Genomic DNA, 14,484 nt, shown 5'->3' with positions numbered 1-14,484 from the left:
CAGCTGGTATCAACGCAGAGTACTAACGATTTAAATTTTATAATATTAATGTTCTATATATTAAAATTTTAATATATAAATAAATTATTTTTTCTTATATTTGATAAAAATAATTTTTAAATAAAATTTTATAAAATTGAAATTATTGATTGTATATTTTAAATAAGAAATTTTTAATATATTTTATTTAGTTTTAGTAATGATATTAAAATAATTATTTTAAATTATAATTTAAGGTAATGTAAATGAATGGTATTTATGTATAAAATAGTAAATTTTATTTATTGTACATTTTGTATCAGGATTTATTATATAAATAAAGAGTTTATAAATAAAATTTTTCGATATAAAAAGAGTTAAATATAAATAAAGGTTAATGTTAAATAATTATTTTAAATTTTCATTTAGTGAAGAAATGTTATTCGATTTTTTTGTTATCTAGTTTTTTTTCATATAAATTTAATTTAAATATAAATTGTTAATTATAATTAATTATTAATAAATTAATTAAATATAAAAATTTATATTAGAAATTTACGGGATAATCTGTGAGTTAGTTTAAATGAATATATATATTAAATAAATTAAATTGTAAGTAGTACAAATATTTTATAATTTAAAATTTTTTGAAAAAATTTAATAATTTATATTTATTATTGATTATTAATTATATTAATTAAAAATAAATTTATTTATAAATTTTAATAATTTGAATTATATTTAAAAATTTAAATAATTAAAAAAATATTTATAATTATAAAAATTATTGATTAATTATGATAAAATTAATATAAATATTCTTAATAAAAATAAATAACTTATTTATATGAATATAATAAATTTATTAGAGAAATTAGGCAAAAATTATATTAATTATTAATAGATTCATTAGACGCGAATGACCCAGGAAAAGACGTCGCGATTCTCGCCAGCTTAATCCCTTTAATAATCGTCAGCTTATTAATTTTAAAATTCTAATGCATCAATCCTTGTAGCGGAGATCATATAGAACAATGTCTTTCTTGAATAATATCGATATCTTTAACGGTAATCGAAATCAAAGCGAATAATGTATCAGACGCAAATGATTTCGGCAAAAGCGTCGCGATTTCGGCAAAAGCGTCGGGATTTCGGCTCGCTTTATCGCTTTAATAATCGTCATATTATTAATTTTATAAATCTAATGCGTCAATTCTTGTAGCGGAGATCATACAGAACAATGTCTTTCTTGAATAATATCGATATCTTTAACAGTAATCGAAATCAAAGCGAATAATGTATCTGACGCAAATGATTTCGGCAAAAGCGTCGGGATTTCGGCTCGCTTTATCGCTTTAATAATCGTCATATTATTAATTTTATAAATCTAATGCATCAATTCTTGTAGCGGAGATCATGTAGAATAATGTCTTTCTTGAATAATATCGATATCATTAACGGTAATCGAAATCAAAGCGAATAATGTATCTGACGCAAATAATTTCGGCAAAAGCGTCGCGATTTCGGCTCGATTTATCGCTTTAATAATCGTAAGCTTATTAATTTTATAAATCTAATGCGTCAATTCTTGTAGCGGAGATCATACAGAACAATGTCTTTCTTGAATAATATCGATATCTTTAACGGTAATCGAAATTAAAGCGAATAATGTATCTGACGCAAATGATTTCGGCAAAAGCGTCGCGATTTCACCTCGCTTTATCGCTTTAATAATCGTCATCTTATTAATTTTATAAATCTAATGCGTCAATCCATGTAGCGGAGATCATGTAGAACAATGTATTTCTTGAATAATATCGATATTTTTAACGGTAGACGAGATGTAAGCGAAGAATATGTTAGACGTGAAGAATTTTCTATAATTTATCTCTTTGCTACCTCTTTGTTACCTCTTTGCTTATCGTGTTATCCTGATACTTTTGCGGATTTTGAAGCATTAAATATTCCGCTTTCTATAAGTGACCTCTTTGCTACCTCTTTGCTCATCGTGTTATCCTGATACTTTTGCGGATTTTGAAGCATTAAATTTCCCGTTTTCTATAATTTAACTCTGTGCGACAATATACTCTCTCTTTCTCTATCTCTTTGGCATATAATATAATTATATATATATATATATATATATATATATATATATATATATATATATATACACGTACGTGTATTAAATTTTAATAAAGTTTTATGATAAAGTTTAAAATAAAAAAGTCATAATTGTTAAAAAATAAATTATTAATTATTAAGAAAAAATTAATATTAATATAAAGACGCTATAACTTGAATAATATAATATAAAAAAATGATTTTTTTATTAATTAATTTTATACATAAGTGACAAATAAATAAGAAATTATTGATTTCTATAAAAAATCATATTATAAATAAGTTAGAAACAAATAAAGTAATTAAAGCAAAATTAATTAAATTTAAAACAATAAAAAATTTATTAAATAAATTTAAAAAAAATAAAAATAAATATTATAATGTTAATAATTTTAATAATTAAAAATTTTATTATAAAATTATAAAAAATTAAAAAGATTTTAGTTTAATTTAAAATAATTCATTTACATTGAAACGATTAATATTTTATAATATTAATGTACTATATATTAAAATTTTAATAGATAAATAAATTATTTTTTCTTATATTTAATAAAAATAATTTTTAAATAAAATTTTATAAAATTGAAATTATTGACTTTATATTTTAAATAAGAAATTTTTAATATATTTTATTTAGTTTTAGTAATGATATTAAAATAATTATTTTAAATTATAATTTAAGGTAATGTAAATGAATGGTATTTATGTATAAAATAGTAAATTTTATTTATTGTACATTTTGTATCAGGATTTATTATATAAATAAAGAGTTTATAAATAAAATTTTTCGATATAAAAAGAGTTAAATATAAATAAAGGTTAATGTTAAATAATTATTTTAAATTTTCATTTAGTGAAGAAATGTTATTCGATTTTTTTGTTATCTAGTTTTTTTTCATATAAATTTAATTTAAATATAAATTGTTAATTATAATTAATTATTAATAAATTAATTAAATATAAAAATTTATATCAGAAATTTACGGGACAATCTGTGAGTTAGTTTAAATGAATATATATTAAATAAATTAAATTGTAAGTAGTACAAATATTTTATAATTTAAAATTTTTTGAAAAAATTTAATAATTTATATTTATTATTGATTATTAATTATATTAATTAAAAATAAATTTATTTATAAATTTTAATAATTTGAATTATATTTAAAAATTTAATTAATTAAAAAAATATTTATAATTATAAAAATTATTGATTAATTATGATAAAATTAATATAAATATTCTTAATAAAAATAAATAACTTATTTATATGAATATAATAAATTTATTAGAGAAATTAGGCAAAAATTATATTAATTATTAATAGATTCATTAGACGCGAATGACCCAGGAAAAGACGTCGCGATTTTCGCCAGCTTAATCCCTTTAATAATCGTCAGCTTATTAATTTTAAAATTCTAATGCATCAATCCTTGTAGCGGAGATCATATAGAACAATGTCTTTCTTGAATAATATCGATATCTTTAACGGTAATCGAAATTAAAGCGAATAATGTATCTGACGCAAATAATTTCGGCAAAAGCGTCGCGATTTCGGCTCGATTTATCGCTTTAATAATCGTAAGCTTATTAATTTTAAAATTCTAATGCATCAATCCTTGTAGCGGAGATCATATAGAACAATGTCTTTCTTGAATAATATCGATATCTTTAACGGTAATCGAAATCAAAGCGAATAATGTATCTGACGCAAATGATTTCGGCAAAAGCGTCGCGATTTCGGCAAAAGCGTCGGGATTTCGGCTCGCTTTATCGCTTTAATAATCGTCATATTATTAATTTTATAAATCTAATGCGTCAATCCATGTAGCGGAGATCATGTAGAACAATGTATTTCTTGAATAATATCGATATTTTTAACGGTAGACGAGATGTAAGCGAAGAATATGTTAGACGTGAAGAACTTTCTATAATTTACCTCTTCGCTACCTCTTTGCTTATCGTGTTATCCTGATACTTTTGCGGATTTTAAAGCATTAAATTTCCCGTTTTCTATAATATACCTCTTTGCTACCTCTTTGCTTATCGTGTTATCCGGATACTTTTGCGGATTTTAAAGCATTAAATTTCCCGTTTTCTATAATTTATCTCTTTACTACTTCTTTGCTTATCGTGTTATCCTGATACTTTTGCGGATTTTGAAGCATTAAATTTCCCGCTTTCTATAATTTATCTCTTTGCTACCTCTTTGCTTATCGTGTTATCCTGATACTTTTGCGGATTTTGAAGCATTAAATTTCCCGCTTTCTATAATTCAACTCTGTGCGACATAGTTCTAATAAAATAAAACATTAACATAAATTATATACACACAATATACTCTCTCTTTCTCTATCTCTTTGGCCTATAATATAATTATATATATATACATACGTGTATTAAATTTTAATTTATTAATCGTATTTCTCTGAAATTTTCTATTTGTCAAGTATGACCTGTAATTATTTTCTATGCAGGATCTTATTATTCCTAACTAATTTTTGACACTATTATCAAATGACTTATAACTTTATCATTTAATTAAAATATTTGTAATATAAAGAACTTGTGTAAATATATTTTATAATAATATACTTCTCTTTAATAAATGTTTATTAATAGTGAAAAACATTTGTGGCGAATAGTGATGGATATATATTAACGAATGATTAATTAGTTTTCTATATTTCATAATACGGCATTGCTAATGGCTCATTACATAGATATAGATGATCATCGATGATCGTCTATTAAATTTTTGTCGGTAAAAAATATTGCTTTTATTTATTAAAAATTATTTTAATAAACTAGACTAGAATTTTTAAGAAACTTAAGGGTTATTTTATTATATTTGCAGTATATACATCTCGTTAATATTCCTCTTTTTAATCTAGTTATAAATTTGAATTTGATCGAATTATTTGGCAGTTACATATATACTCAACAATCATAAAACATGAGAAAAATGTTAGTTTTACCTTTACTTTAGGGCTTGCTTTCATCTTAGGAATAATTAATATTCTTAGCGAATTTATTGCGGAAGCTATGGTTGTACTTGATGTTGTTATTACATCTGAATCTATCATCTAGCCCATTATTTTTCCCGTTTCCTTGAACGTATCAAGATAAGTAAGTAACTCAAAATATGACACAATAAGAAGTGAATCAATGAATATAACATAAGTTTATGTTTCGTTTAATAATATAGTAAGGTTATTATATAATATAGTAATCTTATTATTCAAGATAAGTTGTGTTTTTTATATCTTAAATTTTAATTGTAATATATAATGCAATTTTTTATATCAATTCTGAATACATTTTATTTTTTAATTTTTTTAAAACCATTATTCTTTATAACTTAATTTTCTCATCTATTTAGAAATGATATAACAATGAAAAGATGCAGTCATATAAACAAATAGCGATAATAGATTAGCAATTTCCTGAAATTTAATCCAAGTGTATAAATCTGTTAAAATAAAGATTTGTAGAGGGATATTGTCTTATGTACATAAATAATTGTTTTAATTATTATAATAGTTTATCTCTTATAAATACATGAATATATATAATTATTTGCTCTAAATCGCTAGAATCATTTAATTATGTCATTTGTATGTATCCTGTAAATCTTGAGACTTATAAAATATTCGCATTGTCGGAATTTACAGCGCGATGTATTTGCTGATTACTATAGCTTAATAACGATAATATATTTCGTTTTTTAGAATTTCCAATCCCATGGCACACAAAGAACACCGTCACTCATAACAGAATAATAATGAGTAACCCAAAGCATAACACCCTCGAAGGATGGTGCTAGATGTTTTTTGTATAAAAGCAGTCGCTCGCAACACTGTATCATCAGATCTGGCGTGATGCTATCATCCTTGTTCAGTGCAGTTAAACCTAATTCTTTGATGGTTTTACGATGAAGTTCTCGTTCTACATGCTTTATGCTGCAACAAATATATATATATATATATATATATATATATATATATATATATATATAGGTAATAATAGCATCTGTACTAATCTAAATAATCAAAATGTATTTATTATATCTTTTTATGAAATGTCTTACTTATTATAATGATGTAATCTCTTTGTAGCCTCTTCTAAATTCTCTGTAATGAAATTCACCAAGAGAAAGCTTGGACATGATGATGGCACGATGAATTGTCCAGTCGGCGACAGCATCAATGGACCTGCTTCGCTACAATAGAATCGTCAAACATATTTATGGAAAGATATTTGTGTATACGAGACTGAACAATTGTCTACGAACGAAGGTATTTATATAGTAATACTAACGCTTCGATGACAATTTCGTAGGCCGATAGACTGGCTGGCCAAGAACTCGGATACTTTCTCTTGCCACGGTAATCTGAGAGTGTAGTTGTAAGTTGTCGTAGTTGTCGCTCATACTGGCCGACCATCACTTTAGGCATAAATTTCCTGCACATATAGAGCACCCTGAACCTACATATAACTTGAATAATATGATTTATTACGCACCGTCGACCGACTTTAATATCGAGGAGTACTTGAGACACTGCCTTTTCAAATGCTGGCAATTTCAATAATACAGCGTCGTGTTTTTTTACATTCTTTATTAACTACGAAAATCAAAAGAATTAACCACACGAAAGCAAATTTTTTGCATTGAAAAAATTAAATAATTTTACAACTTACATCGAGCCAATTGTGCCTGACTTCTCCAGAGTTTAGCATAACATTACCTTCCAGGCTGATACCAGTGTTGTTTGCGAATACAAGAGTCCGATTCCTTAACACCTCCATCGATTCTGGGTGGTGTTCGGCTAAAGCCTGGAAAGCTAATAAACAACCACGATAATGAGCGATATTCCAACCGCAGTCCCATAAAATATCCTTTAAACCCAAAACACTGCACAATATCTTCTCCAATTTCTCCACTTCTTCCCTCATTGATCTGCATGCTTCCAACTTAACGTGCACCTCATTGATGTGTTTGTCCAAATAAGCCCTAGTAAAAAAACATCAATAAAAATATTATCAACAATACTTGATATTATTTTAATGTTGCACATACTTTAATGTATCTGGTTCTGCATTAATCTTTCGTTTCATGATTATCGAAGCATAAATGGGATCATCCTCCAATTCTGAGAAATCTATCCTTTCTCCATAATATGCACGTTGCCAAAATCTGGATTTGTACTTTGTGATAGAAGGCTTCTGTTCCTCAATTTTATCGACAAATGTCGTAGGTAGATCGCATGTTTTTAAAATAGATAGTATTGCTTGTCTTAGATCTTTTTCTTTCAATTGTATTTTCACAAGTGTAAATTTACCAGCTTTTACTTCTTTCTCATCTTTAGAGCGCAAATAAAAGGGTAAAATGGTCGGCCGTATAGGTTGCTTCTGTTGCAGAGTTTCTAAGATTGAACTCAATTGCTTCAGAGAATTCTCATTTACTGTCTGTAAAAAAAAAAACAAATTATAATTAATAGAAATATATACATATACAAAGTTATTCAAACATGAGTCTGCAAATATTGAAAATTATATATTATTGGAAAGGGAGACATATTTTTTAATATTTGAATAATTTGTTAAAGCTATAAATGTTATTTAATATTATTCAAAAATGTGATAATAGAATGTTAATTTATTATAAGTAAATAAATACAGAATAATGATAAACTGTGAAATTTTGATTACCAAATAAAAACGCAAATAAAAAGGCATGTAATTTTTCAGAAAGTGTTTAGATTCTATCTTGCTATTTATCATGCTATTATCATGCTATTTATCTTGATATTTATCATGCTAGGAATGAATCCTATTGGATTATTTATATTTCTCTTTGTAGATTTTGATAAATATTTTTATCAGAAGTTGGCTAATATGGAGAAAAAATTTTTTTACGATCAAAAGATTATAACTCGGAAAAAAGTGTAGAAATATATATTGATAAAACTGAATAAACATTTTAAAAACATCTTAAAAGCATAAAAAGAATAGAAAGTTGAAAATAAAAAGATAATATACTTTTAGTTCATCTATTAATTTATTGTTTTAAAAATTCTCGGAAAAATAGTATTTATACGCCATAATAAATATTCAAATTCATTATTATTATTTTTTTTTTTTTTTGAGATTTATATTTAAAATCCACTTTTTGGATATGTGATTTATAATTTAAAAGGGAAATCTATTTATAATCTTAGATGCTGCATTTTTCCTATATGTTAATATGTGAGTATTTTGATTGCATTTTGCTGTGTTCTATAAATTCTCGATACATGTTAGAGAGCATGGCATTGATTTGATGTGCTCGATTCTTATTATTATTATTAGATAAATATTATAACGATATGCGTATTAAAACATTTTCACGAAAATATATAAGAAAAAAATGCTCGCTGTGTTTCTTTTAATCGAATCTTTCTGTTCTTTTTCAGATGATATAGATGTGAAACATCGACATAGATCACGTGACATTGCTCAGCGCCCTGTTCGTACGATCATCTCATTGATAAAGGTGAACAGCTGATTGCCAACGCGTGTGATAGCAGAATATTTATTCGCATAACCTTGCGCGCGCACGTGTGCACGCGTGCAAAGATCATCAAAAACATTCCGTCACAAATGCAAACATTTCCTCGGGTATCTAAAAATAATATAGCGCGTATAGTGTCACGCCACGTGTTAACTTGCGCTGCTGATTGATATTTTATTCGCGTACACACCATGTATATCTTACGTATTTGAAACGAGATATACACATCGTGACCGACGCGTGTGAGAAAAAGCAAGACAAAAGTGCAACACACGCGATGGCAATTGTATTAATTCTGTTTTAATTATACTTTTTGCAAACTATGCATTTTTACTTTCTCTCTCTCTCTCTCTCTCTCTCTCTCTCTCTCTCTTTTTATGTAAACATAGTATTTTACTTTAAGTACAAAGAAGTACAAAAGCATTATTGTTTTACATTTCAGATGACATATATGTGTATTCAGGAAAACGAAGGGAGAAGGGATGGACAAAGAAAAAATTCAACTAAAACCGAGTGGACTTGGTCTTATATCGAAAAGATACAAAAGAACTTGTCAACGTCATATCGCGATCGCTATTTCAAACGTCTCAAAATTCGACAAAACGCTCACCCTTTGTGTGGGATACTGGCCAAAGAGGTCGGGATGAACAGTGAAATAAAAAGGCCTCAGTGCGGTGGATACTTCGCCGGTGCTCAGGGCTCTTACCGCGTCCCTCCTGCAAAAGCTGTCAAGAAAGAGCTGTCAATTGCGGAGGTCAAGTTGCCATAATTATTATATTATCGCGAAAATTAAAAAGAATCAGGCTTCGAGAAAGTGTCTTATTTCCATTACCATCTCCCGAGCGTCGTACAGTACATTTTTACGCTCGCCGTTACGGCCGTTACTATCGCAGCTCTCTCATGTCACGGATCTTCCTCTTCTTTACAGATATATCTCTGTCCCTCTCTTCTTTCTTCCTTTGTTCTTCTTTTCGAACGTTTTATATCCGGGAAAAAAAAATGTCAGGTACAGTACGTTGTCGCGCCTGGATGACCGTCAATTGACCGTCATAATGAACTGTCAAAAATCACGACACGTATCGATATGTACTTGCTTTCAACTACTCAACTACTGCGATGATGCGCCTGGATGACCGCTGATAATATACAAAACAATGCGAACGCGACATCAGTGGTGAACTTGAAAGACTGATCCAATTGTTGGGTTATAACCACACGTCGGTAAGTTAAGCAGAACAGCTGAGTACCATATATACGACGATGATATTTCATCGGAAGCGATTTTGTTCTTCTTAATCCGACGTTTAATTCGCTTCCGAGCTCTGTTTCTCCGCTGATTAAATAAATGATAATATAACGTGAAATCGGTGATCTCTAGAAGACAACATAGTTGCTTAAGAGAATTTTCTCTCACAAACAAATAATAGAAAATGAACGAAGTGAGCAATTTACAACTATATTGACGTTTCGAAATGTCATTTACAAATTTTATATTTTTATTTTTATCTAACGCAATCGCACAAAGTAAATGAGACTAGTACCAACATTCGCTCGTTAAAGGGAGGAAAGAATCGTAATTGAATCCCGAGCTAATCTCTTATCAATGTCGCGTATCCGTATCCGTTGATTGATATCAATTCATATCTGTGGCGCGCGTTCAGCATTGAACATTGAACCGCGTGCCTGCAAATCGCGCAGACTATCGTGTCGGAATATCGCAATCATATCGGACAACGGCGACTGATTTAACGATAAAGGATGATAAAGAACGTTATTCTGTGCGGTAGCCACGGCTGCCACGCGATCATTACGTCGGCTTATTATCGCGGATCGCGAATACCACCGCGGCAGTAGAGGACGAGGATCGCACATGAGATACGTTTACGCTTCAGTTTGACAGCTGCCGCATCTGTAACTGTTTGCAACGCAGAGCCTCGTTTGTCGTCCAAGAACTACGGATACACGAGAATAAGTCGCGGCGATCTCGCGTAATTGAATTATTAACGAATAATCAAGTTTAGTCCAAGTATCGTTGCGCATCGCTTCCTGTATTTTAATGGTAAGTAACCTTGTTACTTTGTTTGCAAAATGTCATTAGTCGCCACGTGATTGATCGTGTGCCTCGCAAAATTTTTCACGTTAAGATTCATTCTTATTACGGTATCGTCATCGTGTGAAAAACGACCGATTGATTGATTATTTTTTTCAGTGATACCCGTGTATGGTGTTGATGATCGTTGCAGTGACCTATACACATATGTTAAGCGAAATCTCTTATTGTTTTTCCGCTCATATAACGCACAATTTTTGTCCACGTGAGAAACATGAATAATGCATTTCGTCGTGTTTCTTGCTACGATGCATTTCTAATAGCGTATTTCCTTTGAGCGACATGGAGTGCGACACTTCCCTGTGATTTACGATTACTATTTCGGAATTATGAATACGATATGATCGATACATGTAAGTAACACTCTTTTAGATTGTTGTGTCAATATTGTCAGCTGTAGTGCGTCAGGATGTGTTATAACAGTTGTTGCTATTTTATAGAAGAGATAAAACACTTCGAAGACGATTATTAGGGATCCATGTATAATAAATATGTACTGACGTGTACTGCAGCGTGTGGAATCCTTGTTGGTATCTGTTTACTTTGTTGTTTATTTCGATTATATTTTTGTCTTTGTAATGTACTTTGATGTTACAGCTGAGGTGACACTTGGTTTTGTCATGCGGAATAGATCAGTCGGTATAATTTTTGGCTCCCTTGTCTTATGGGCTGTGGCTACATACTTTTTATTTTTGGATCAACAATCAGTTGGCAAGGATCAAGATAAGGTAAAAGACAAAAAATACTACAATATATTAAAATCTTTTCTAAGAAAATGTATAGTAATAACTATATATATTTTTGTTCTTATATTCTTAGGATAAATTATCAAATCAAATTAGCAGATTGGAAAAACAAGTGAAACAACAGATAATTATAAATCAGGAGCTTCTTGAAGGAATCAATGAGAGTAAACGTCGTAAAAGTAAGTCTAATTAAAATAAAATTTATATATATATATACACAACAAAAAATAGATAAAAAACAATATATATGATTTGTTGTTTTAGAAGAATATGAAAAATCAAATGCTGTCCAATTATCAATAGATGAAATTGAGACAGACAAGTACAAAAAACAAGGAGTCAACAAATTTGATAGCATCTTGTTGCAAAAGATTGAGAATAACATTGATCAGAGAAAATCTAAAAGTGAACAGAAGCCAACACATGATACCATCTTATCTGTAATATATATAAATTAATCTGTATAATAATAATAATAATCGTACAAGATCATTTTATCAATTTCAATGATATTCATAAATATATGATTTTTATTATATCTTGCAATGTCTAATTTTCAAATTTCTATTTTTTAATAGACAGAGGCAACTCACGAGAGCACTACTCTAAAGCAAAAACTACCTGATGGATCTCCAATAATAGCTGTTTTAGTTGTTTCTTGTAATCGTATTACAGTAGACCGGTGTTTAAACCAATTAATAAAATTAAGACCTAGTAAAGAACAATTCCCAATAGTTGTATCGCAAGACTGTGATCATCGACAAACTGCTGATATCATAGCAAGATATGGAAACCAGTTACTACATATAAAGGTATTATATTGCATAATTTATAAGTATATTGTCATATTCATCATATAAAAATTATTGATTCTCTTTCAATGATAGATTATATGCTTTAACTTATATTCTTCTATGATGAAACTATTACAATCTTTATGATCATTCCAGCAACCTGATCAATCTGATATTGAAATACCACCCAAAGAAAAGAAATTTAGAGGATACTTTAAAATCGCACGTCACTATAAATGGGCGTTAAATCAAGTATTTGTAAAGCTTGGATATAGTACTGCAATTATTGTTGAAGGTATGACTAATAATCAAATCTTTTAAACATTAAATTTGAACAAATATTTTACATAACAAACATGATAAATCTCTACAAGATAATATTTGGGTGAGATTAATTTACTTATGTGTTTTTCATATAGATGACTTGGACATTGCTCCAGACTTTTATGAGTACTTCCTGGGGACTTACCCCCTATTAGTAAATGATAGCTCTCTATGGTGTGTGTCTGCGTGGAATGATAATGGTAAAGCCGGCTTGGTAGATGAGCATGCGCCACATTTACTTTACAGGACAGATTTCTTTCCTGGCTTGGGTTGGATGCTCATGCGCGATTTATGGTTGGAGCTTGCATCAAAATGGCCAAAATCGTGAGTATAATTTTATTGTATATACATATAGATTTATTTTTACTTATTATGGTCAAGTTATTTATCATTAATATATTCTTGATAATGCGCTCACCTTTTTGATATATTTTTTGTTTATGTACAGATATTGGGATGATTGGATAAGGCAGCCTGAACAGCGAAAGAATAGAGCTTGTATCCGCCCAGAAATATCGCGAACCAGGACATTTGGCAAACTTGGAGTTAGCAAGTAATTATCTTATGTTTTATTTTTCATTTTCTTTATATATTATATTTTCATTTAAAAAAACACCACCAGACAGATATACCAATCTTATAATTTGAGACTAATTAGTATAATTTGAGTAAATTGTACAGACACTACATAATTTATTTTATTTCTAGTGGCTTATTCTTTGAAAAACATTTAAAATACATCAAGCTGAATGAACAATTTGTGCCTTTCACCAAGATGAATCTATCCTATTTGCTAAAAGTAAGGAAGCGAGTATTAAATTTGCATATATAACTTATTGTATATTGAATAAAAAAAGTGCATGTATAAATTATTATATAATTCCCAGGATAATTACGATATAGCTTTCGTCAACCAAGTATACCAGTCAACAGTGGTTAGTTATACAGAATTGAAGAGTGGGAACATAGTTGCTCCCGGTCCAGTACGAATACCTTATTACACTCGTCAATCGTTTAAAAATACCACCAAACTGCTTGGTTTAATGGACGATTTCAGGGTAATATATCTTTTTAATTAGGATTCATATTTCATTTTAAAAGATATTCGAAATTCTGTGATTTCTCTGGCATTACAGAGCGGTGTACCCAGATCTGGATATCGTGGCGTGGTGACTTTTTTCTATAATGGGAGGCGTGTGCATTTAGCACCAAGTGCAAACTGGAGTGGTTACGATATTACATGGAGCTAACACATGATAATGCTTTACAGAGACTTGTAGATTGCATAAGAATATTGTGCATTTCTTCTTTCATATTCAACGGATTAAGTGAATATATTGGTTGAGATTAAGTGACAATGAAATTTGTATTTATGACTATGACATACCGTTGTATATTCCTCAGAATTATAACCGGTATTATATCTTTCATGAGACCGGTTTTAAATATGATCTTTCTTGCAGAAAATGTGATATATATTTCAATAGTATATATATATACATATATATATATATAATGGTATATATATATATATTTATTATGTATGTATATGTATTTTTCAAAAATTATATCCATTGTTTTTTGAATGACTGATAAAGAGAATTATTGTCAATGTAAAATGGATCATGCCTCATGTATATAAAATGCCGCATAATATTGACAAAGCAATATTAGGCATCTTTCAAAACGAGAATGTGTTGATATATTTTTGCTCCTTTAATGATGATTAGTTTTGTTATAAAGTTATGTAACATAAAGTAATGAAATAATTTTATCGAAAAACTCAATCAAATTCTATCTCCTTATCTGTCTTTCTTATTCTGTTATCCCTGAGCTATATATTCACTTTGT

General features: G+C 28.6%; 2 protein-coding genes across 9 annotated transcripts; one reads left to right on the top strand and one right to left on the bottom strand.

Moving 5' to 3' along the window:
* Window positions 1-5,606: 5,606 nt before the first annotated feature.
* On the bottom strand, window positions 5,607-9,787 carry LOC138942380 (T-cell activation inhibitor, mitochondrial). Of its 2 annotated transcripts, none has more exons than XM_070312579.1 (8): window positions 9,492-9,787; window positions 9,270-9,384; window positions 7,187-7,575; window positions 6,808-7,120; window positions 6,631-6,731; window positions 6,427-6,588; window positions 6,197-6,328; window positions 5,607-6,068 (listed from the first exon to the last, which is right to left on the bottom strand). In XM_070312579.1, the coding sequence occupies exons 1-8, from the start codon at window positions 9,515-9,517 to the stop codon at window positions 5,834-5,836; spliced, it is 1,473 nt and encodes a 490-aa protein (XP_070168680.1). In that variant the 5' UTR covers window positions 9,518-9,787; the 3' UTR covers window positions 5,607-5,833. The 2 variants fall into 2 exon arrangements, with proteins under 2 accessions (XP_070168680.1, XP_070168681.1); XM_070312580.1 differs by having other exon boundaries at window positions 5,608-6,068; window positions 6,427-6,570.
* Window positions 6,236-14,112, top strand: Mgat1 (alpha-1,3-mannosyl-glycoprotein 2-beta-N-acetylglucosaminyltransferase). 7 transcript variants are annotated; one of them, XM_070312571.1, is made up of 16 exons: window positions 6,236-6,404; window positions 8,562-8,641; window positions 9,102-9,880; window positions 10,552-10,718; window positions 10,869-11,122; window positions 11,210-11,299; window positions 11,367-11,497; window positions 11,589-11,694; window positions 11,780-11,955; window positions 12,094-12,327; window positions 12,466-12,604; window positions 12,729-12,957; window positions 13,082-13,186; window positions 13,342-13,432; window positions 13,521-13,691; window positions 13,770-14,112. In XM_070312571.1, exons 6-16 carry the CDS (start codon window positions 11,248-11,250, stop codon window positions 13,881-13,883), a joined length of 1,548 nt encoding a protein of 515 aa, XP_070168672.1. In that variant the 5' UTR covers window positions 6,236-6,404; window positions 8,562-8,641; window positions 9,102-9,880; window positions 10,552-10,718; window positions 10,869-11,122; window positions 11,210-11,247; the 3' UTR covers window positions 13,884-14,112. The 7 variants fall into 7 exon arrangements, with proteins under 7 accessions (XP_070168672.1, XP_070168673.1, XP_070168674.1 ...); XM_070312572.1 differs by lacking the exon at window positions 6,236-6,404 and having other exon boundaries at window positions 8,545-8,641; XM_070312573.1 differs by lacking the exons at window positions 6,236-6,404; window positions 8,562-8,641 and adding an exon at window positions 8,653-8,945.
* The last annotated feature ends 372 nt before the right edge of the window (window positions 14,113-14,484 follow it).

The sequence above is a fragment of the Polyergus mexicanus genome, unplaced genomic scaffold, assembly GCF_030449975.1.
Source record: "Polyergus mexicanus isolate NDT 795.1 unplaced genomic scaffold, iyPolMexi1.0 SCAF_22, whole genome shotgun sequence".
NCBI lineage: Eukaryota > Metazoa > Arthropoda > Insecta > Hymenoptera > Formicidae > Polyergus > Polyergus mexicanus.
The sequence above is the reverse complement of the archived record's forward strand: the minus strand, read 5'-3'. Positions and strand labels throughout refer to the sequence as shown.

Coding starts and splice junctions, on each gene's coding strand:
- LOC138942380 (XM_070312579.1), bottom strand. CDS start 9,517: ATGTACTGTACGACGCTCGGGAGATG. Junction 6,589..6,630: donor GATATTAAAGTCGGTCGACG/GTGCGTAATAAA, acceptor ATGTAGGTTCAG/GGTGCTCTATATGTGCAGGA. Junction 6,329..6,426: donor TACGAAATTGTCATCGAAGC/GTTAGTATTACT, acceptor ATTCTATTGTAG/CGAAGCAGGTCCATTGATGC.
- Mgat1 (XM_070312571.1), top strand. CDS start 11,248: ATGTATAATAAATATGTACTGACGTGTACTGCAGCGTGTGGAATCCTT. Junction 11,956..12,093: donor CACATGATACCATCTTATCT/GTAATATATATA, acceptor ATTTTTTAATAG/ACAGAGGCAACTCACGAGAG. Junction 12,605..12,728: donor TACTGCAATTATTGTTGAAG/GTATGACTAATA, acceptor TTTTTCATATAG/ATGACTTGGACATTGCTCCA.